The sequence below is a fragment of the Pimephales promelas genome, chromosome 1 (assembly GCF_988280905.1).
Source record: "Pimephales promelas chromosome 1, fPimPro1.hap1.1, whole genome shotgun sequence".
NCBI classification, from domain to species: domain Eukaryota; kingdom Metazoa; phylum Chordata; class Actinopteri; order Cypriniformes; family Leuciscidae; genus Pimephales; species Pimephales promelas.
In genome coordinates, this window is record NC_142769.1 from 26,010,725 (window position 1) to 26,035,469 (window position 24,745).

Genomic DNA, 24,745 nt, shown 5'->3' on the forward strand with positions numbered 1-24,745 from the left:
TCGAAATTTTAAGTTTCGATATCTCAGCTTTGGAAGGGTCTAGAGCCTCCATTTTTGCGCTCAGGTCAAAGTCTCGCGGCCCTCTATCATAATCCAGAGTTTTGAGAAGATTGGAGAAACTTGATTTTTCGCCCGAAAACTGAAAAAAACGTAAGGGGTAACACTGTCGTTTTTTTTTTCGGGTCGAAATTTTGAGTTTCGATATCTCAGCTCTGGAAGGGTCTAGAGCCTCCATTTTTGCACTCAGGTCAAAGTCTCGCGGCCCTCTATCATAATCCAGAGTTTTGAGAAGATTGGAGAAACTTGATTTTTCGCCCGAAAACTGAAAAAAACGTAAGGGGTAACACTGTCGTTTTTTTTTCGGGTCGAAATTTTAAGTTTCGATATCTCAGCTTTGGAAGGGTCTAGAGCCTCCATTTTTGCGCTCAGGTCAAAGTCTCGCGGCCCTCTATCATAATCCAGAGTTTTGAGAAGATTGGAGAAACTTGATTTTTCGCCCGAAAACTGAAAAAAACGTAAGGGGTAACACTGTCGTTTTTTTTTTTCGGGTCGAAATTTTGAGTTTCGATATCTCAGCTCTGGAAGGGTCTAGAGCCTCCATTTTTGCGCTCAGGTCAAAGTCTCGCGGCCCTCTATCATAATCCAGAGTTTTGAGAAGATTGGAGAAACTTGATTTCTCGAGTTTTGCCTTCTGATATTCTGGCCATATCATTTAGTGACTGCATATGCTGATTCCATCGTTATTTTATCTGATAATGAGCAAATTAGTTAAACTTGAGTAGGTTAATCAATATACAGCATAATTCAAGAAACTAGGGCTCACACCACTTTTCAGTTGAATAAGATTGATATACATTTTTAATTTGTTTTGTATAAATTTACATTTTTGTAAATGTCTCTGATGCATTTTGAATAAAAAAACACATTTTATAAAAATACTCCTGAGATTAAATGTCTTTCGAACTATGTACGTACAAACTAAAACAAGGGTCCTGTAACCGGGGTCCTAAAGCTGCAGCCTCCGATTGTGCAGGGATTTGCTCTGAACAACTGACATTGGTTATTTTAACAAAAAGTTATCACACTTGCATAAATGGGTCATTTTTTAACCATATGTGTAAACTTGATGTATTAACACAAAATATTACATTAAAAAAATCATTTGTGAACAAGATATTTTGAACTATGATGATATTTTGATATGTTAAACTCATAAAACCTGTACAGAAGAGGAAGCGAGAGATTAACTGTTTTTTTATGTATTAGAATATTGTGCAAAAGTTCATTTATTTCGGTAATTCAACATAGCTATATGCCGTAATCATCAAATTTATAACACATAAAGGCATGAAATATCTCACTTTGCTTATAATGACTAATGAGTAGATTATATATTAGTATATGATTTAAGGTTTACATAAATTCCATTCTGCCATTTCAAAGTAATTTGCTATAACAGGCATTAACAGGTGAATTCTTAATTTGTAAAAATGCAATATTTCTATAACCACATAGAAAGAAATGTTTAAAAACGTTTTTTTTAATTATTTTTTAGAAGGGATAACTATAAGTGCAGTTTGGATCCCATATAATTAAGAAAGAGATAAAAACTCATTTTAGTTTAAGTATAGATGCTCCCTTATATGTTTATTATAGCAAAACCATGATTATTGATTACCATTTGTAACAGAAATACAAGAGAAATACAAAAATATCGTTTTAAGGTACATTGTTTACTTGTCATTAACTTACAAAACCAGTGAGCAATGCAAACGTATTGTCTAATACAGCTGTTAAGGGAGTGCTTGTGATTTAGACGATTCCAAGCCTGCCAAAGCGTCACAATTTAACTGCACCAATAATCTGTAGTGCCACATCTCTACACAAATAACCTCATCTTTATTATAAATTAATAACTACTATGATAACAACCATAAACATATTCCGACAGGAAGCAGCGGCATTTTGAGCATGTGTACACGTCACGAATCACATCAAATTGAGTCACGTGCCGTCTTTGGACATGGGCGAGGCTTCCGACGTCACACATGGATGGGCGTGGCTTCTGACGTCACACGTGGATGGGCGTGGCTTCTGACGTCACACTTGGATGTGGGCCGGGTTGGATATCCACCGCAGGATGCAGCGAGCTGTAGTTGAAATTTTGAGTTTCAATATCTTAGCTCTGGAAGGGTCTAGAGCCTCCATTTTTGCACTCAGGTTTAAGTCTCATGGCCCTCTATTAGAATCCAGAGTTTTGAGAAGATTGGAGAAACTTTATTTTTCGCCCGAAAAAAAAAAAACGAAAGGCGTACCACTGTCGTTTTTTTTTCGGGTCGAAATTTTGAGTTTCGATATCTCAGCTCTGGAAGGGTCTAGAGCCTCCATTTTTGCACTCAGGTTTAAGTCTCATTCTGACGTCACACGTGGATGGGCGTGGCTTTTGACGTCACACTTGGATGTGGGCCGGGTTGGATATCCACCGCAGGATGCAGCGAGCTGTAGTTGCATTTTACCACTAACAAACTCTAGATCACATTTTCCTTCTAACATTCAAACTGATTGGCAAAATTATTTGCTCAAAAAACAAACAATACTACAAAAATTGCACAAAAAATATTTATTGGTGTGATAATCTGACAGTGCATGTTATTAAAGCATCCACTCTTCACAGAAACACTAGAAGGTGGAATGTGGATGCATGCAACATGCTTTAAAATACTATAGTAAACCAGGAGACACTCCCATACACTGCAGAAGCAGCTCACGTTTATAATACAGTTTCAATAGCCGAGCAGTGCCACTGTAAGAAAAGTACATTGCTAAGTGAGCACGAGGAGACAAATCTTGCCTTTTTTGCAGTGCTTTGGCAGGACTAATACCAATGTGTAGACGTGTGGAAATGAGACAGGTGACTGTGGCCAGCCAACCACCTGCCAATTTCATGTATGATGTAAACTTATTATATTGCTACAAATCATTATTATTCCAAATCCAGGGCTTCATCACCATGTCATGGATAATTGTTTAAAAAAAACAAAACAATTTAAAACAACATATTTTGAGAAAATATTCTCCCAAAATAGTTAAAATTAGTAAACACACACAGCTCCCAAATAAAGAAATAAAAAAAGGCTCGTACATACTGTAAAAACTGAAAGCTGTTGGAGGCAGTATATAAACATGATAAATGGTACAATACTGCCCTTTCTTCCAAAAAGTCAATAAGCTTGATTGATGTGAAACTATTTCACTGAAATAATTCACAGTTTTTGGGAAATCAAATGAGAGGGACTTCGATTGTATAGATGTATACAGTACTGTACAAAGACTATACAAAACTCTAAAGCACCGGTTTCACATACAAGGATTAGATAAAGCCAAAATCACGCATTAGTCCAATTAGAATATTTAAGTAGCTTTTATAAACGTGCCTTAGGAAAAAAAAAACATGCATATTAAGACAAACAAATGACACTGACATATTTCAATATATGTCATTGCAAATTGCTTTCAGTTAAAACCGCTCAAACATGCATTTTAGTTTGGGACTAGGCTTCAGCCTTGTCTGTGAAACCAGAGATAAAGATTCTATTCTGTGATGTAACATTTGAAATACGTTGTTTCAATCTAGTCACAAAAAGTAAAAAAAAATGTAAAGAATTTCAGAACAATAAAACAATAAAAAAGTTATATCAAAGAGATAAGAGATGTTTTGGTTATTGTCAGGCACTGTAGTGGTCACAAACGCCAGGATTTTGCACACAAACACAGCTTTAGTCAGAGTCAGAGTCTGAGTCATCATCTGTGAGGAAGAAGAATATGTTATTTTGGAAGAGAAATGAGGGACAACCTCTGAATAACAACAGGAAAAAGAAAAAAAAAATAGATGGGGAATTCCCAGTGAAAAAAAAAAACTGGACTGTAAGTTTAATGCAAAGATTGCTTGTAGCAAGGATTAATTCATATATGATACTGAAGGAGTTCAGCCTGCCTAGTCACATAGCTAGAGTAAAGGCTACACTGTGGATGATTATTTATAAAGTTATGAAACCATGTTTGATAAGAAACCTTTCCACTTCCTGCAACTGGTCTCACTAATTGTCTTAATGCTTTATTACGATGTGGAAAGATTTATGCAAGCAATCTTTCCTGTGAATGAGACTTCAGCAGAGAAAAGACAACTTTAGGTAATCATTTCTTTTTTACTGTTTTTTTTTAATTATTATTATTATTTTTAAAAAAGCTGTTTCTTACGCTCAGCTTCTTACTATTGATCCCAAATGTTTGAAAGGTAGTATAAAATAGGAGCTCTGTATAAATACCTCGTGTGTTTGGTGGTTCCTCACTGGAGTCACCTTCCTTGAGGAAATTGGCCAGTTCATTAAAGATGAAATAAAAGTCCAGGGCGAAGATTATTGTGGCAACAAAGCCAAAGACCTATGAAGTGAAAGAGAAAGACGCATGAGACAAGTCTAAACATAACACAACTGAGTCACATGTAGCAACTATAAACAGTAGATAAACAATGTGGTCACTGATGGTGCCGATAAAGACAATTTGACTGGATTGATGTGAGCTTACCCCAGCAGCCTTTGAGGCTCCATCCGGATATTTGGACACAGACATTATAGAGATGATGAAAAAGATAATGGAGGCACTGACACAGCGCAGAAAGTCCTTGGTGAAACAACAGACATAGAGATTTGGAAAGGAGGAATTTTGGTTGTATAATTTGATCCAGTACAGTCATTTTGTAGGTCAGTAAACTTACCATGAGGGGCCAGTGAAAGCCCTTAAATCTCTCATTGAACTTTGTAGAATAAGCAAACAGCAGGAAGAGGGCCGCCAAGAACTCAATGAAGGGAGCGGTGACGAAGGCCGCTGCTGTTGAAGCAGCAAAGCACACAAAGCTGATGAACGACAGCACCTGAGGAGACAGGAAACATGAGGATGCATTTTTATTTAAATATTGTTCCTAATCCTTATTAGTTTGTTTATTTGTGACAGGGTGAGGGAACTACTTGACCTATAAGACCAAAACATCAGTCTGATCAATATCTGCCAATATCAATGTCTGGAAGCTGCTTTTGCCACTTGACATAATGCCTGTCAATGTTTTTTTTTTGTTGTTTTTTTTTTATTTTTATTTTTATCATTCAATAGCTGTAAAATCAATCACAATCATTCTGAAAGTGATTCCAATTATAATGTGTTTCTGTGTCATTATCATCATAGTTGTGGTGTGGACTTTCCTATTCTCAAAGAATAAAATAAAATATATAAATATAGCTGCGAGCAGCGATGGCGGGCCCAAGCCGGAGGCACCGCAACCCCGGTTCCTTTAGTTACCTAAAGGCACCCGGGTGGCGGTGCCGAAGGCTTTGGCCCTTTCATGATTAAATGTTAAAACGGCTTGCCATACTCTGTCATTTCGACTAGTCACAATTATGTTACAGATATCTTAAATGATAATACAAACTATCCAAAGTGTAACGACTAGACAGAAAGACTTTGTTGATATCTACAATGTTAATTCCGGACAGGCAAACTTAGCTTTTAAATGTTAAAAGGGCTTGCCATACAGGGACGTAGGCTCAGAGAGAGGCTCACCATATTCAGACCAAAATATCTGACTTCCTCTTGGTCCGAGCTAATGACTATGTATTAGAAAGTTGTACGGCTTGAGGAGTACAATGTATATAGCGATTTTTGTAACTGTAGATAAAACTAACAACCCCACTTTTAAGTATATATATGGTGCCTTTAGTGTTATTCTGCACGACGTGCAAAAACTTAACCCCCGCTTTTTTAAGTATATATATATATATATATATATATATATATAAAGAGGGTTATTCTGCACGACGTGCAAAAACTTAACCTCCGCATTGACTGTCGAAGAGAAGTGTGCAGAAGAGCTTGCATCAGTGAGGGCTTTGCAAAATATATATACATACAAACACACACACACACACACATATAAATGAGGTTAGTGTTTTACAATATTAAGGAAAGCAAATGTATTGAAATATAGCACATTAATTTTAAATTCATTCAGCTTCAATTACCAATTTGTAGTTTACCAATTTATCTTACTTTTATTTAAAGCAAACTATACATTTAAAAGGGGGGGGGGGGGGGCAAGTCAAGTCAAGTCACAGGCTATGTCAAGTCAAGTCAAGTCTTGTAGTAGGTTAAGTCAAGTGCAAGTCAAGTCACCTTATTATTTTAATTTTACATGCAGAATCTGATCTTAATAAAATGAAAAGACAAGATAAGTATTTGCCAGTAAATTACAATAATTTGCATTGTAAATACTCATGTTCAGTAAAATACACCATGGAATCAAACAAAATTGTAACTTCATAAAATTATTTATTTTTCACTTCTGCCAACAGTGTGTTTGAAATGTTTTAAATTTTCAACATTGAGTCCATAAAACAAATAACAGCTTAACATCCTACAGACTCTCTGAACACCTTCCTCTCTCTCAAACACAGTTTACAAACAATATTAAACTTTGTTACATTTCTCCTCTCTCTCTCTCTCTCTCTCTCTCTCTCTCTCTCTCTCTCTCTCTCTCTCTCTCTCTCTCTCTCTCTCTCTCTCTCTCTCACACACACACACACAGTGGCGGTTCTAGACCATTTCAACTGGGGGGGCCAAGCTGGGGCCAGTTGTACTGTTAGAGGGGCCAGTTACATTTAGACCTTATCATTTTCTGCACTGCACTGAATGCATAAATAAGCAAAATACCATGTTTATAATTATCCAACAATTTGCATTTGCATTATATTTTTACATTTGCATTACATATATCAGTCTGTATTTGAATTTCCATTTTATTTTTTTACATTGAATATACAGTATGTATATATATATATATATATATATATATATATATATATATATATATATATATATATATATATATATATATATATATATATAATTTTTACAAATTAATCTACGATTTTTGTGGGTTTTTTTTTTTTTTTTGCAAAAAGATCAGCAAATTATCCTCTAAACTGGCCTTTTTAGGGGGCTTTCCTCTCAGGGTGAATGAGCTTTTTTATAATTGTTTTTTTCCTGACATCTTTGAAAGACAGAAGCAATAATTAATGCATCCTTGGCCAGGATATAATTATAAAATATGACATGATTTTAAAAGTGACCTATAATATCGACTATGCAATACACTTTAATTTATCTAGTGCTAATAAAATTATTAAGCCTATTTGGAGAGAGAGATGTTTATAATGTGACAATATGTCAGTCATCGTGATTCGTGTAATAAGATGACTAGGCCTAGACTACTTGTTCTGAGCAGGTGTTGTCAGTGAACAGGCTGTAAAACTGTTGTCTAAGTTACAGACTGATACTAATTAAATGGGAAACGAATCGATTACCTAACGTAACCTCGGTTCTCTCTAGATGAGGGAACGAGCATTGCGTAAGCTAGCTTACGCTACGGGAAAGATTCATCTTACATCAGTCAAGTTGTCATAGTTTTTGTCAAACAAGTTGTGAATTTGTTGTAACATTAAAACAGGAGATCATGACTTACTCCGTGCTCCAAGTGATGTTCGGAGCTCCAGTGATTAGTTTCATCTGTGGGACGGGTGAAGAAACTTTCGGAAGATGTTGTAACAGAATCATATGAACAATTCCAGGATATGCTTTTTTTCATTGGTTGTTGCGTTAAATTTTACCCAGATACAATAGTGCCCTTTTCTGATTGGCTATTAAGTAGCACTTCTCTTTTTTTGATTGGCTGATGCGTAGCAGGGTCGACTGCTGAACTCCAGGCGAGACGCGCTTGATTCTCACGTGAGAGCGGCGCGGCCAGAGAAATTGCGTATATTAAATATATTATTAATAGTTTTTCCGCATGAGAAATACAATGTGTGACGGGAGTGTGAGACAAAAGACTGAAACGAGTGACTGTCATGCTCAATGCGTGACACACTATAAAAAAAATATTTCACACTGACTCCACATTTAGGGGGGCCACAAGGGGGTCCAAGCTTGTTGTCGCAGGGGCACTGGCCCCCCCAGGCCCCCGCCTAGAACCGCCACTGCTCACACACACGCACACACACACTTTCTCTCTCTCTCAAGAAGCAAAAACATGACTGCTAAAGGTTGTATCAGCGATGGCGGGGTAACATCACTTAACATCACGAGTGATATTCCCTTAGGCCACGCCCCCTTGTCTCCCCAAAGTATTATAAGCAATCATGCGCATCCCGTGTGCAGAATGATGCACTTGAAGCAACACCAAGTCACAGCACGCAACGCTTCACATTGAAAAGAACATAGCGAAGGGATGGTATCTATAATCTATGCTTAGTAGGGCTGCACGATTTGGGAAAATGTTATATTGCCATTATTGAGCCAATATTGCAATTGCGATTTGCGACTCCGATATAATAAAATGGTTTCATGAGTCCAACTTGCTTGGTTCTAAAGTAAAATGCACACACAGATTAATGTTTATTTCTCAACTCAAACTAAAAACAACAACAACAACAATAAATGATTGATAACACCTATAATGATCAATAAACCATCAACCAAACCAACATTACAGTGATTCCATCAATTGAAAGCCATCAACTTTTTAAAAAATTATTAGGCTTAAAAAAAATATATAACAGCTTTTAAATTAAGTGAACTTCAAACAATCCCCACATAAACCCATAATAAAAAACATATTTACCTGTGCCCTTCCTGTCTTAACAGGTACAGAAATTGAATAAAGTTATCAAACAGTCTGCGCTGCCTGAATCATAAATTATATATATAATAATCCTTATTAAAGCTACAAAAGTTCTTTACTCAAGATCAGTGAGTAATTTTCTAATTTCCCTTTGTTCTTTTAACTTTACTGAAAGAACGCTTTATTCGCTGCTGGCCCTTTAAGAGCACCCGTTGCCGAGACGCGGATCTCACACGCGCAGCACAACTCACAACTCTCACATTTTGGCATAATTGTGTGTGCTATTGTTCGTTCAAGCTCGAAAGAGAACTGTTTATTCTGGGCTGGCACACGGTCAGTGCATGCGCATTATGCGAGTCTCATCTATTCTAATCTAGGGCACTCACAGGCAGCTTTTCACTTCTTGTCGTGCAAAATGCGAAAAGGCATTTGAACCAATAAGAGGGGGATCTTGTAACACTAGTCAAAGGATGACAAAAAAGAAGAGATGCTGCGCTAATAGCCCTACTTTGTTTATTTCATTTAAAATCGCGGCATTTTGCGTTATATAATTGCATAGGTTTGAGATCGCTATTACGACTGCGATATAATTAATCGTGCAGCACTAATGCTTAGTGTATTCTAAAGGGCAATAAACTCCACTCCAGCAAGATAGTCATTTTATGCAAATCATAGACCTTTATGCCTTATCTACAAATAAAGTATAATATTGGGAACATTGATCTTGAAGAGAGTGTCGTCGTGTTACTGTCGCAACCGAACGCGACGCGCTAATGCTGATGCATGGAGAATGACTGAGGCGAGATGACTTTCCGTTAACTTTAACTTAGAGACTAAAATATTAATTTTACCACACATTAAGCTATTGAATGACTTTAGAAGTCTTGGAATATAGTGTGAAAACTTGATTGTGCTTTACAGTTTTTTATGCCTTTAGTGGGGCTTAACAAAATAACACAATATGCAGAATGTCGGACGTCACTTATAGGCTAAACTGTTTTTATAGATAAAACTAGGCTATTTACATTCGGCAGTCATGAAAACAAATCTCAGATAACGGTTGACTAGGTAACAATGTGTAATTTTGCGCCGGAGTTCTCCTTTAACTTACATTAGCTAGCTAACTACGAACGAGCTAACCAGATAACATTAACAAATTGACAAGCACTTACTGGGCAGAATATGGCTCTTCAAATGACGAACGAAATTGGAGGTTGTCATCTGACTGTCCGCGATCTTAACGTTGCATGTCTTGCAAAGCGCTGTTCTTTTGCCATCTTGTTGTAAGAAATTCTTGAATCCAAAAGCGACGACGACCCTCGTTATCCCTCCGGCTGACATGTTGATGTGATCTGATGTAAGTGGGCGTGGTGTGCGCGTAAGGTATGAGAAGGCATGACTGATGATCTCTGATCCAGTCATGACAGCGCTATTCTCAGCCTGCGCTCCAGCTGGATCAACTTTATTTTTTTTTACATAATTTATATATTTTATATTCAAACTGAAAACATGATGTGATTAACACTCAAGTCATATTATTACATGCAAGTGTGTTTGATTTATGGACCAAATTTTTAGATCAAGTTTATGGACCAAGTTAATTTAATTAATAAACTAATTATATAAAACTATTAATGCACTACAATTAAACTGGTTATATGCCTTTACTTATAAAAAAATAAAAAACTTATTTAAAAATATAGCTGCGAGCAGCGATGGCGGGCCCAAGCCGGAGGTACCGCAACCCCGGTTCCTTTAGTTACCTAAAGGCACCCGGGTGGCGGTGCCGAAGGCTTTGGCCCTTTCATGATTAAATGTTAAAACGGCTTGCCATACTCTGTCATTTCGACTAGTCACAATTATGTTACAGATATCTTAAATGATAATACAAACTATCCAAAGTGTAACGACTAGACAGAAAGACTTTGTTGATATCTACAATGTTAATTCCGGACAGGCAAACTTAGCTTTTAAATGTTAAAAGGGCTTGCCATACAGGGACGTAGGCTCAGAGAGAGGCTCACCATATTCAGACCAAAATATCTGACTTCCTCTTGGTCCGAGCTAATGACTATGTATTAGAAAGTTGTACGGCTTGAGGAGTACAATGTATATAGCGATTTTTGTAACTGTAGATAAAACTAACAACCCCACTTTTAAGTATATATATGGTGCCTTTAGTGTTATTCTGCACGACGTGCAAAAACTTAACCCCCGCTTTTTTAAGTATATATATATATATATATATATATATATATATATATATATATATATATATATAAAGAGGGTTATTCTGCACGACGTGCAAAAACTTAACCTCCGCATTGACTGTCGAAGAGAAGTGTGCAGAAGAGCTTGCATCAGTGAGGGCTTTGCAAAATATATATACATACAAACACACACACACACACACATATAAATGAGGTTAGTGTTTTACAATATTAAGGAAAGCAAATGTATTGAAATATAGCACATTAATTTTAAATTCATTCAGCTTCAATTACCAATTTGTAATTTACCAATTTATCTTACTTTTATTTAAAGCAAACTATACATTTAAAAGGGGGGGGGGGGGGGGGCAAGTCAAGTCAAGTCACAGGCTATGTCAAGTCAAGTCAAGTCTTGTAGTAGGTTAAGTCAAGTGCAAGTCAAGTCACCTTATTATTTTAATTTTACATGCAGAATCTGATCTTAATAAAATGAAAAGACAAGATAAGTATTTGCCAGTAAATTACAATAATTTGCATTGTAAATACTCATGTTCAGTAAAATACACCATGGAATCAAACAAAATTGTAACTTCATAAAATTATTTATTTTTCACTTCTGCCAACAGTGTGTTTGAAATGTTTTAAATTTTCAACATTGAGTCCATAAAACAAATAACAGCTTAACATCCTACAGACTCTCTGAACACCTTCCTCTCTCTCAAACACAGTTTACAAACAATATTAAACTTTGTTACATTTCTCCTCTCTCTCTCTCTCTCTCTCTCTCTCTCTCTCTCTCTCTCTCTCTCTCTCTCTCTCTCTCTCTCTCTCACACACACACACACAGTGGCGGTTCTAGACCATTTCAACTGGGGGGGCCAAGCTGGGGCCAGTTGTACTGTTAGAGGGGCCAGTTACATTTAGACCTTATCATTTTCTGCACTGCACTGAATGCATAAATAAGCAAAATACCATGTTTATAATTATCCAACAATTTGCATTTGCATTATATTTTTACATTTGCATTACATATATCAGTCTGTATTTGAATTTCCATTTTATTTTTTTACATTGAATATACAGTATGTATATATATATATATATATATATATATATATATATATATAATTTTTACAAATTAATCTACGATTTTTGTGGGTTTTTTTTTTTTTTTTGCAAAAAGATCAGCAAATTATCCTCTAAACTGGCCTTTTTAGGGGGCTTTCCTCTCAGGGTGAATGAGCTTTTTTATAATTGTTTTTTTCCTGACATCTTTGAAAGACAGAAGCAATAATTAATGCATCCTTGGCCAGGATATAATTATAAAATATGACATGATTTTAAAAGTGACCTATAATATCGACTATGCAATACACTTTAATTTATCTAGTGCTAATAAAATTATTAAGCCTATTTGGAGAGAGAGATGTTTATAATGTGACAATATGTCAGTCATCGTGATTCGTGTAATAAGATGACTAGGCCTAGACTACTTGTTCTGAGCAGGTGTTGTCAGTGAACAGGCTGTAAAACTGTTGTCTAAGTTACAGACTGATACTAATTAAATGGGAAACGAATCGATTACCTAACGTAACCTCGGTTCTCTCTAGATGAGGGAACGAGCATTGCGTAAGCTAGCTTACGCTACGGGAAAGATTCATCTTACATCAGTCAAGTTGTCATAGTTTTTGTCAAACAAGTTGTGAATTTGTTGTAACATTAAAACAGGAGATCATGACTTACTCCGTGCTCCAAGTGATGTTCGGAGCTCCAGTGATTAGTTTCATCTGTGGGACGGGTGAAGAAACTTTCGGAAGATGTTGTAACAGAATCATATGAACAATTCCAGGATATGCTTTTTTTCATTGGTTGTTGCGTTAAATTTTACCCAGATACAATAGTGCCCTTTTCTGATTGGCTATTAAGTAGCACTTCTCTTTTTTTGATTGGCTGATGCGTAGCAGGGTCGACTGCTGAACTCCAGGCGAGACGCGCTTGATTCTCACGTGAGAGCGGCGCGGCCAGAGAAATTGCGTATATTAAATATATTATTAATAGTTTTTCCGCATGAGAAATACAATGTGTGACGGGAGTGTGAGACAAAAGACTGAAACGAGTGACTGTCATGCTCAATGCGTGACACACTATAAAAAAAATATTTCACACTGACTCCACATTTAGGGGGGCCACAAGGGGGTCCAAGCTTGTTGTCGCAGGGGCACTGGCCCCCCCAGGCCCCCGCCTAGAACCGCCACTGCTCACACACACGCACACACACACTTTCTCTCTCTCTCAAGAAGCAAAAACATGACTGCTAAAGGTTGTATCAGCGATGGCGGGGTAACATCACTTAACATCACGAGTGATATTCCCTTAGGCCACGCCCCCTTGTCTCCCCAAAGTATTATAAGCAATCATGCGCATCCCGTGTGCAGAATGATGCACTTGAAGCAACACCAAGTCACAGCACGCAACGCTTCACATTGAAAAGAACATAGCGAAGGGATGGTATCTATAATCTATGCTTAGTAGGGCTGCACGATTTGGGAAAATGTTATATTGCCATTATTGAGCCAATATTGCAATTGCGATTTGCGACTCCGATATAATAAAATGGTTTCATGAGTCCAACTTGCTTGGTTCTAAAGTAAAATGCACACACAGATTAATGTTTATTTCTCAACTCAAACTAAAAACAACAACAACAACAATAAATGATTGATAACACCTATAATGATCAATAAACCATCAACCAAACCAACATTACAGTGATTCCATCAATTGAAAGCCATCAACTTTTTAAAAAATTATTAGGCTTAAAAAAAATATATAACAGCTTTTAAATTAAGTGAACTTCAAACAATCCCCACATAAACCCATAATAAAAAACATATTTACCTGTGCCCTTCCTGTCTTAACAGGTACAGAAATTGAATAAAGTTATCAAACAGTCTGCGCTGCCTGAATCATAAATTATATATATAATAATCCTTATTAAAGCTACAAAAGTTCTTTACTCAAGATCAGTGAGTAATTTTCTAATTTCCCTTTGTTCTTTTAACTTTACTGAAAGAACGCTTTATTCGCTGCTGGCCCTTTAAGAGCACCCGTTGCCGAGACGCGGATCTCACACGCGCCTCATAGCACAACTCACAACTCTCACATTTTGGCATAATTGTGTGTGCTATTGTTCGTTCAAGCTCGAAAGAGAACTGTTTATTCTGGGCTGGCACACGGTCAGTGCATGCGCATTATGCGAGTCTCATCTATTCTAATCTAGGGCACTCACAGGCAGCTTTTCACTTCTTGTCGTGCAAAATGCGAAAAGGCATTTGAACCAATAAGAGGGGGATCTTGTAACACTAGTCAAAGGATGACAAAAAAGAAGAGATGCTGCGCTAATAGCCCTACTTTGTTTATTTCATTTAAAATCGCGGCATTTTGCGTTATATAATTGCATAGGTTTGAGATCGCTATTACGACTGCGATATAATTAATCGTGCAGCACTAATGCTTAGTGTATTCTAAAGGGCAATAAACTCCACTCCAGCAAGATAGTCATTTTATGCAAATCATAGACCTTTATGCCTTATCTACAAATAAAGTATAATATTGGGAACATTGATCTTGAAGAGAGTGTCGTCGTGTTACTGTCGCAACCGAACGCGACGCGCTAATGCTGATGCATGGAGAATGACTGAGGCGAGATGACTTTCCGTTAACTTTAACTTAGAGACTAAAATATTAATTTTACCACACATTAAGCTATTGAATGACTTTAGAAGTCTTGGAATATAGTGTGAAAACTTGATTGTGCTTTACAGTTTTTTATGCCTTTAGTGGGGCTTAACAAAATAACACAATATGCAGAATGTCGGACGTCACTTATAGGCTAAACTGTTTTTATAGATAAAACTAGGCTATTTACATTCGGCAGTCATGAAAACAAATCTCAGATAACGGTTGACTAGGTAACAATGTGTAATTTTGCGCCGGAGTTCTCCTTTAACTTACATTAGCTAGCTAACTACGAACGAGCTAACCAGATAACATTAACAAATTGACAAGCACTTACTGGGCAGAATATGGCTCTTCAAATGACGAACGAAATTGGAGGTTGTCATCTGACTGTCCGCGATCTTAACGTTGCATGTCTTGCAAAGCGCTGTTCTTTTGCCATCTTGTTGTAAGAAATTCTTGAATCCAAAAGCGACGACGACCCTCGTTATCCCTCCGGCTGACATGTTGATGTGATCTGATGTAAGTGGGCGTGGTGTGCGCGTAAGGTATGAGAAGGCATGACTGATGATCTCTGATCCAGTCATGACAGCGCTATTCTCAGCCTGCGCTCCAGCTGGATCAACTTTATTTTTTTTTACATAATTTATATATTTTATATTCAAACTGAAAACATGATGTGATTAACACTCAAGTCATATTATTACATGCAAGTGTGTTTGATTTATGGACCAAATTTTTAGATCAAGTTTATGGACCAAGTTAATTTAATTAATAAACTAATTATATAAAACTATTAATGCACTACAATTAAACTGGTTATATGCCTTTACTTATAAAAAAATAAAAAACTTATTTAAAAAAATACCAGGCTTAAGGCATTTATTTTTTATGCAGGCCATACACACAGGAGTGAAATGGTTAATACCCCTCCCCCTACAAACACACACACATTCACAGACAGGCAAAGACAGCAGGCTCAGATTGAGCAAGACCACATTCAAACAAACATATCTGACTTTCTGTGGGTCCTAGCTAATGAGTGTCAATTAGAAAGTTGTCCGGCTCGAGGAGTACAATATACATACCGATTTTTGTAACTGTAGATAAAACTAACAACCCCACTTTTGTCAAAAGGTGGCGCTACTGAGCCCTCACCACGCCCGTTTCTGAAACTTTGCACGTGTCTACTGGCTAATAAATGTGATGTGTCTGTCGAGTTTCATGCAATTTCAAGCATGCTAAGGGTCTCAAAAGCATCCTAAAAGAATGGTAACGTTTGATGCGTCGCCACGGCAACAGTTTCAAAGATATCAAGAATCCATTCACAGGTCTACATCTGCCGTATGTTTACATTATACAGATGACGTTTGAAGCAAATCGGGTAAAAATAAAAGGGTGATATCAAAGCATTTTGAAAGTGACACACTTCCTGCTGCCAGTTGGTGGCGCTATAACTTTGACTCACAATAGTCACATCCATGTGATCGTCCTCTTACAGCGAACACACTGCTGAAGTTTCATCAAGATCAGTTAATGTATGCTGAAGTTATAACACACTTCCTGGTTCACGTTTCTCGCCATGATTTCGTTTCCTCGCCACGGCCAAACCGTTCGAGATATCAAAAATCCCCTCGCAAACTTTCATCCTCAATGTCTTGACTTCATGCTGACCGAGTTTTGTCGAATTTGGATCAAAGCTCTAGGAGGAGTATTTAACATTCCATTGCGAGCGTTTTACAAACAAACCTCAATAGCCGACTTCCTGTTGGGCTGGGGTAAAAAGTAAAAGCGCGAGGTATAGATGAAACTATGAGATCAACATGTGCACAGAGTTTCATATTATTACATACAAACGTGTTTGAGTTATGGACCAAGTGTTCGTACCCCGTTCCAGGGGGCGCTGACGAGCCGCCCTGCCACGCCCGGGTACAAGCTTCAGGCCGGCTCTGATGGCCGCGGGTTCTGACCCATGTGCAAAGTTTCAAGAGTTTTCGAGCACGTTAAGGGCCCCAAAAATGCCCAAAAGGTTACAAAATAATAATAATAAATAATCCTTAGGAAAACAATAGGGCCTTCGCCCTTTCAGGGCTTGGGCCCTAAAAATACCAGGCTTAAGGCATTTATTTTTTATGCAGGCCATACACACAGGAGTGAAATGGTTAATACCCCTCCCCCTACAAACACACACACATTCACAGACAGGCAAAGACAGCAGGCTCAGATTGAGCAAGACCACATTCAAACAAACATATCTGACTTTCTGTGGGTCCTAGCTAATGAGTGTCAATTAGAAAGTTGTCCGGCTCGAGGAGTACAATATACATACCGATTTTTGTAACTGTAGATAAAACTAACAACCCCACTTTTGTCAAAAGGTGGCGCTACTGAGCCCTCACCACGCCCGTTTCTGAAACTTTGCACGTGTCTACTGGCTAATAAATGTGATGTGTCTGTCGAGTTTCATGCAATTTCAAGCATGCTAAGGGTCTCAAAAGCATCCTAAAAGAATGGTAACGTTTGATGCGTCGCCACGGCAACAGTTTCAAAGATATCAAGAATCCATTCACAGGTCTACATCTGCCGTATGTTTACATTATACAGATGACGTTTGAAGCAAATCGGGTAAAAATAAAAGGGTGATATCAAAGCATTTTGAAAGTGACACACTTCCTGCTGCCAGTTGGTGGCGCTATAACTTTGACTCACAATAGTCACATCCATGTGATCGTCCTCTTACAGCGAACACACTGCTGAAGTTTCATCAAGATCAGTTAATGTATGCTGAAGTTATAACACACTTCCTGGTTCACGTTTCTCGCCATGATTTCGTTTCCTCGCCACGGCCAAACCGTTCGAGATATCAAAAATCCCCTCGCAAACTTTCATCCTCAATGTCTTGACTTCATGCTGACCGAGTTTTGTCGAATTTGGATCAAAGCTCTAGGAGGAGTATTTAACATTCCATTGCGAGCGTTTTACAAACAAACCTCAATAGCCGACTTCCTGTTGGGCTGGGGTAAAAAGTAAAAGCGCGAGGTATAGATGAAACTATGAGATCAACATGTGCACAGAGTTTCATATTATTACATACAAACGTGTTTGAGTTATGGACCAAGTGTTCGTACCCCGTTCCAGGGGGCGCTGACGAGCCGCCCTGCCACGCCCGGGTACAAGCTTCAGGCCGGCTCTGATGGCCGCGGGTTCTGACCCATGTGCAAAGTTTCAAGAGTTTTCGAGCACGTTAAGGGCCCCAAAAATGCCCAAAAGGTTACAAAATAATAATAATAAAATATAGCTGCGAGCAGCGATGGCGGGCCCAAGCCGGTGGCACCGCAACCCCGGTTCCTTTAGTTACCTAAAGGCACCCGGGTAGCGGTGCCGAAGGCTTTGGCCCTTTTATGATTAAATGTTAAAACGGCTTGCCATACTCTGTCATTTCGACTAGTCACAATTATGTTACAGATGTCTTAAATGATAATACAAACTATCCAAAATGTAATTACGAATAGACAGAAAGACGTTGTTGATATCTACAATGTTAATTCCGGACAGGCAAACTTAGCTTTTAAATGTTAAAAGGGCTTGCCATACAGGGACGTAGGCTCAGAGAGAGGCTCACCATATTCAAACCAAAATATCTGACTTCCTCTTGGTCCGAGCTAATGACTATGTATTAGAAAGTTGTCCGGCTTGAGGAGTACAATGTATATACCGATTTTTGTAACTGTAGATAAAACTAACAACCCCACTTTTGTCAAAAGGTGGCGCTATTTAGTCCTTGCACATTGCCCGTTTCTGAAACTTTGCACGTCTACTGGCTAATAAATGTGATGTATCTGTTGAGTTTCAAGCAATTTCAATTTCAATTTGACTGTTGAAAAGAAGTGCGCCGATTAGATACTCAGGATCGGTATCGGCTCTGACACTGCCATCTTTGACGAGGCTGATTCAAATTCTATATTGTGCATATACTATTCTGTTAGGCACAAAGGCACAAAAACTTTCTAAAGTACCATAAAGTTTTTGTGTACTGTATTATTAGTGTTCTGAAGCTATTATGTGATATAGAAATTAATATTTAAGTCATTAAATTCAAGAACACAAACTTTTCCCTCTCTGCGCCTGTCAGTCATTCTCCATTCAGCATTCAAACAGCACGTCACATTCGGTTACAGTCAATGATGAAACGATCTTCAATGATTCAATGTTAATCCTATTATACTGGATCTTTAAGATAAAGGTCTAAAGGTCTATATTTTCGAATGAAGAAACTTTTTCTTGCTGGACTTTATTGCTGTAACTTAATCGTGTTACTTTCTACCGGGTGTCGGACGCTGTCGGTTAGATCACAACACTAGAGTCAGAGCACTATAATTGTTCTTCACGCACACAGTAACTGAAATTTAAAACCTTTAAAAGAAAAGGCTCAATAAACTATTGCATAGATAGATAATGTATAATACACTGTTCATAAATATGTATTTCCTTTGTGCTTTGAACTTTTCAATACGGACTCAATGCGCTGTAACTTCATGTGGCTTCAAGCACATCATTCTCCGCTCGGGATGCACATAAGTGCTTTGTGCTGCACCGTATTGGAGCCGTAATATCATAATGCAGTGACGTAATGACAGATTATTAATTGCCTTTCAATTATATGTTGCTTTATAGCAGCCATGGCTATATTTTTTTTTAATGATTTTTGTTATCTTGTTTTTCATGAATGTATTTTTCAAAAATAAGAGCAATGTGTATTATCTATTATTAATATGGTTTATAATAGCATTTTTGTCATAGATTATGACAAAGTAATCATATGATCCACCAGCGAGGAACCAGCAGAACAGAGTGAACATTCTTTCTGTTTAGTTCAATCCTACTTAATAGGAATTTATTTAAAATGCTCGCTCTACTCCACACCATTAATGTCTTGTGCGGACATCCGTATTTTGACTTTCGGTTTTAAGTAAGCGATTTAAAAGCTCCCAAGTCCCAGCGGAGTCACACGTTGATTAACCGGTGGGAATATACACAATAGGCCTACCTGATATTGAACACAAGAGGGCAGTATAGCACTACGTATGACTCAGATTATTATTTTTTTATGAATTTTACAACAATTCTGGCTGTTTTTGAACGTAAACACAATTCTTAAATGAAAAAAAAGGAAAAATTGGGGAAGTTATAATATTTGTATAATTTAATTTAGAAACAAATGATGTATAATTACATTTTTAGAAGATATGAGGCTTTTAGTGTTTACTTTTTTGACATTACTTTAATCTTTTGCCATAGTTGCACATGTCTATTGGCTAATAAATGTGATGTATCTGTTGAGTTTCAAGCAATTTCAAGCAAGCTAAGAGTCCCAAAAGCATCAAAAAATAATGTTAAAGTTTGTTTCGTTGCCACGGCATTTTGAAAGTGACACACTTCCTGCTGCCAGTTGGTGGCGCTATAACTTTGACTCACAATAGTCACATCCATGTGATCGGTCTCTTACAGCGAAAACACTGCTGAAGTTTCATCAAGATCAGTTAATGTATGCTGAAGTTATAACACACATCCTGTTCCATGTTTCTCGCCATAATTTCGTTTCCTCGCCACGGCCAAACCGTTCGAGATATCAAAAATCCCGTGGCACTTTTTCATCCTTAATGTCTTGACTTCACGCTGATCGAGTTTCGTCGAATTTGGTTCAGTGCTCTAGGAGCAATAATTTAAATTACATTGCATGTGTTTTAAACACAACCCTAAATAGCCAACTTCCTGTTGGGCTGGGGTAAAAAGTAAGAGTGTGAAGTATATATGAAACGATGAGATCTATATGTGTACCAAGTTTCATATTATTACATGCAAGTGTGTTTGATTTATGGACCAAATTTTCAGACCAAGTTTATTGACCAAGTTAATCTGATTAATAAACTAATTATATAAAACTATTGTCAATTCACTACAATTAAACTAGTTATATGCCTTTACTTATAAAAAATAAAAATAAAAACTTATTTAAAAAATACCAGGCTTGAGAAATGTATTTTCTTTATGCAGGTCATACACACAGCAGTGAAATGGTTAAGCCCCCTCCCCCTGCACACACACACACACACACACACACAGACAGCCAGCCAGCCAGCCAAAGGCTCAGAGTGGCCATATTCAAACAAAAATATCTGAGTTTCTGTGGGTCCTAGCTAATAAGTGTCAATTAGAAAGTTGTCCGGCTCGAGGAGTACAATATACATACCAATTTTTGTAACTCTAGTTAAAACTAACCACCCCACTTTTGTCAAAAGGTGGCGCTACTGAGCCCTCACCACGCCCGTTTCTGCAACTTTGCACATGTCTACTGGCTAATAAATGTGATGTGTCTGTCGAGTTTCATGCAATTTGAAGCATGCTAAGGGTCTCAAAAGCATCCTAAAAGCATCCTAAAAGAAGGGTAAAGTTTGATGCGTCGCCACGGCAACAGTTTCAAAGATATCAAGAATCCATTCACAGGTCTACATCTGCCGTATGTTTACATTATACATATGAAGTTTGAAGCAAATCGGGTAAAAATAAAAGGGTGATATCTAAGCATTTTGAAAGTGACACACTTCCTGCTGCCAGTTGGTGGCGCTATAACTTTGACTCACAATAGTCACATCCATGTGATCGTCCTCTTACAGCGAACACACTGCTGAAGTTTCATCAAGATCAGTTAATGTATGCTGAAGTTATAACACACTTCCTGTTTCACGTTTCTCGCCATGATTTCGTTTCCTCGCCACGGACAAACCGTTCGAGATATAAAAAATCCCCTCGCAAACTTTCATCCTCAATGTCTTGACTTCACGCTGACCGAGTTTCGTCGAATGTGGATCAAAGCTCTAGGAGGAGTATTTGACATTCCATTGCGAGCGTTTTACAAACAAACCTCAATAGCCAAATTCCTGTTGGGCTGGGGTAAAAAGTAAGAGCGCGAGGTATAGATGAAACGATGAGATCAACGTGTGTACCGAGTTTCATATTATTACATACAAGCGTGTTTGAGTTATGGACCAAGTGTTCGGACCCTGTTCCAGGGGGCGCTGACGAGCTGCCCTGCCACGCCCGGGTACCATCTTCAGCCCGGCTCTGATGGCCGCGGGTTCTGACCCGTGTGCAAAGTTTCAAGAGTTTTCGAGCACGTTAAGGGCCCCAAAAGTGCCCAAAAGGTAGTAAAATAATAATTATTATAATAATAATAGTGAAGAAAAATAATCCCAAGGAAAACAATAGGGCCTTCGCCCTTTCAGGGCTTGGGCCCTAATAATCCTTAGGAAAACAATAGGGCCTTCGCCCTTTCAGGGCTTGGGCCCTAATTATTGTCCTTAGTGTAGACGGGCATTTATTGTACAGCCTACTAAAATAAATTACAGTATATCAACCTCAATCAAAAAGCCTGAGAAGCCAAATATAAATATAATTTTTTAAAGACTTTCGTTTATCTTCTGAACACTAAGATTAAGATATTTTTTTATTAAATCTGAGAGTTGGATAACTACCTCCATAGGCTTCTAAGGGATTGAAACTTGCCGGCCCAGAAAAGTTATATTCCATGTGACTACAGTGGCTCTATAAGTTTATCAAGCAACGAGAATACTTTTTGTGCAGAAATAAAAACAAAAATAACGACTTTTTTTCAACTATTCCTTTTCTTCCTTCTGGGCCTGAGACGAGAGTTCAAGAGATTTCCACGACGCATGCGCGAGAACTGCGCAAGAATTAGTAGAATAAGAATGCAGTTCTTGCGCATGTTCTTGCGCATATAAAAAATTATAGTCGAGCCACTGTAGTCACATGGAATATTTAAACATTTTCTTCGATGGCTTTCTGGGCCGGCAAGTTTCGATTCCTTAGCCTGCTGAAAGCAATTAGAGTTTGCAAAAAACAGAAGTTATTTTACAAAAATCATCACATTGCAACAAAGTGGGAGAGCATGCACTATCGTCCGATCACCTCTGAGGAGAATGGATTTGGAGATGGAAAATGATATAGCAAAATTAAAACCATATCTGTTAGTATTAGTATACTTTTTATTACCCTGTAATGATTATTTTTATTATACCCTGTATGATAATCTCCTCCCCTGCACCATCCATTATCTTCCAGGTTTCATCTCCATCTCTGTACATCTCTTTTGGTGGAATTGTTTGTGAAAATGTACATTCATGTCTACTAATGCTGAACGTGTTTTTATCCAATGAGGGTGAGCAGGGGACAGGATGTAGGGGGACGAATTACGCTAGCACCGATGAGCAGACAGTGTCCATCAATGTATCAAAGAAAACAGCAAATATAAATTTAAAGAAATTAAGTTACTTGTCAGATTTTCCTGAACCATATTTTTTTTTTTAAATAAGCCCAAAGAAGTGTGACTTACCAAAAAAGAAGCCTAAAGTCGTGTTTTAAGTGGAATTAGCAACTCTGGTAACGGCTTATTGAAAAAAAATACAAAATGCAGGGCGGTGACTTGGTTCTATCCACTGGTTATTGTTTGGATTTTGAGATGTTGGCGGTGCACTCAAAATGGAGACAGATGAACCTGAGTTTGGGTTTAAGCATGATTGAAGAAGTCTGTCATACTTCACCATAGAAAGGTCTGTTGTTTTCACCAGAAGATCAAGTTATGACATTCTGATGGGTAAAATTACAAAAAAAAAAAAATAAAAAAAAATGCTTGGACGTTCACAATAGGATTTATAACATGATTTTGAAAAATACATTTCCATAAAAAAGGAGAAAAGCTGGCACACCACAGCTCTAAACATATTAGGCTAATTTATGTTCTAACCACAGATGACATTTCGAGCCTAACAACTTTTTGTTTTTAGGCTTCAAATTGTTATCTGTGGTGAGAACATATTTATTTATTTTTTGGAGCTGTGGTGTCTTTTGCAACTTTTGTGGTCATTAGCCTAGGCTAAGTTTTTTTTTTTTTCTTTGTGTTGAAACTTTGTAAAAAATAAATTTCCATAACATTTTTATTTCATGACAACCTATTTTTTTTATTTATTGTATTATTTTATTATAACACAATATTAGCCAACGTGTTTGTTTAAATATTTTGCATACAATATTAAGGAGATTAGCTCTATGAAAAGAAAGCTACTAGACTCCCATCTGCATAAAACTCCCCCGTCAGATGAACGAGTAACGTTTGAAAGCGAAAATTTGAAAATTTGCTCATTCTCATTTACTTAATTCAACAAAGAATCATAAACTTTTCAGAACAAACATATTAAAAGACTAGTGAAGACAATAGCTAGGCCTGAAATTGAAGAATAATCATTGAAAAACGGATCGATAATAAAAATAAACTCAAATCAGAAGAATAAAAGATTTATGTAGGAGAAGTGAGTGTCTGCATCCAGCTGAAAAACAAAACAAACAAACAAACAAACAAACAAACAGACAATAACATATAACCGCTAATAGAAATCCACAAAACAATGCAATTATGATTTAGGCTACACTATCATGGGTGGATAACGAAAGGTCTAAAAGCGTACCACTTCACCGAGCAGCAGTAGTCCTTTTCGGGAGGAGATGAATTCTTTACTGGGGAGAAGAGAATGAATTACGGTCTGTCGTGACCGGTTACTATCCGACGCCTCGATGTCCCCCATCACGCTGACGAAACTCTTCTGTTCCCGAATAAAGTTCACAGTAGTGATGCGTCCCACTATCTGCTATGAGACTCTTCGCAAATCGGCATAACTTTCCACAGAGTGGAAACGGAAATAATGACTGCGGAAACGAACACACGAAAGAGCAGCATCTGCATTCCCGAAATCTGGACTGGAGACCGTTAATAAGGGAACATAAAATGGGCGAAACATCTCTCTCACATCACAGGAGTCTCCAAGTTGCAACTCTAAAGATATTATGTGCAACAGCTGCACATTTCAGACTGAACAGTTAACATCCAATAGTAGCCCGCAGCTAGTAAAAGCATTTGATACATTTGATACTTCTAAACTGACTAACACGTTGTCGACCATCTGATAACTCTAAATTGTAGACATGCATTTTCTGTAGGCTA

At 37.6% G+C, this 24,745-nt stretch overlaps 1 protein-coding gene across 1 annotated transcript; it reads right to left on the reverse strand.

The window, feature by feature from the left end:
• Positions 1-2,605: 2,605 nt before the first annotated feature.
• Positions 2,606-24,613, reverse strand: cmtm3 (CKLF like MARVEL transmembrane domain containing 3). Its single transcript, XM_039674467.2, has 5 exons — positions 24,213-24,613; positions 4,775-4,930; positions 4,585-4,680; positions 4,326-4,440; positions 2,606-3,805 (listed from the first exon to the last, which is right to left on the reverse strand). The coding sequence occupies exons 1-5, from the start codon at positions 24,327-24,329 to the stop codon at positions 3,777-3,779; spliced, it is 513 nt and encodes a 170-aa protein (XP_039530401.2). The 5' UTR covers positions 24,330-24,613; the 3' UTR covers positions 2,606-3,776.
• Positions 24,614-24,745: the final 132 nt, after the last annotated feature.

What these genes read in the sequence shown, in the direction of transcription:
- cmtm3 (XM_039674467.2), bottom strand. Translation starts at nt 24,329, where the DNA reads ATGGGGGACATCGAGGCGTCGGATAGTAACCGGTCACGACAGACCGTA. An exon ending in GCTTTCACTGGCCCCTCATG is followed by an intron (nt 4,681 to 4,774) that starts GTAAGTTTACTG and finishes TGTTTCACCAAG; the next exon opens with GACTTTCTGCGCTGTGTCAG. An exon ending in GGAACCACCAAACACACGAG is followed by an intron (nt 3,806 to 4,325) that starts GTATTTATACAG and finishes TCTTCCTCACAG; the next exon opens with ATGATGACTCAGACTCTGAC.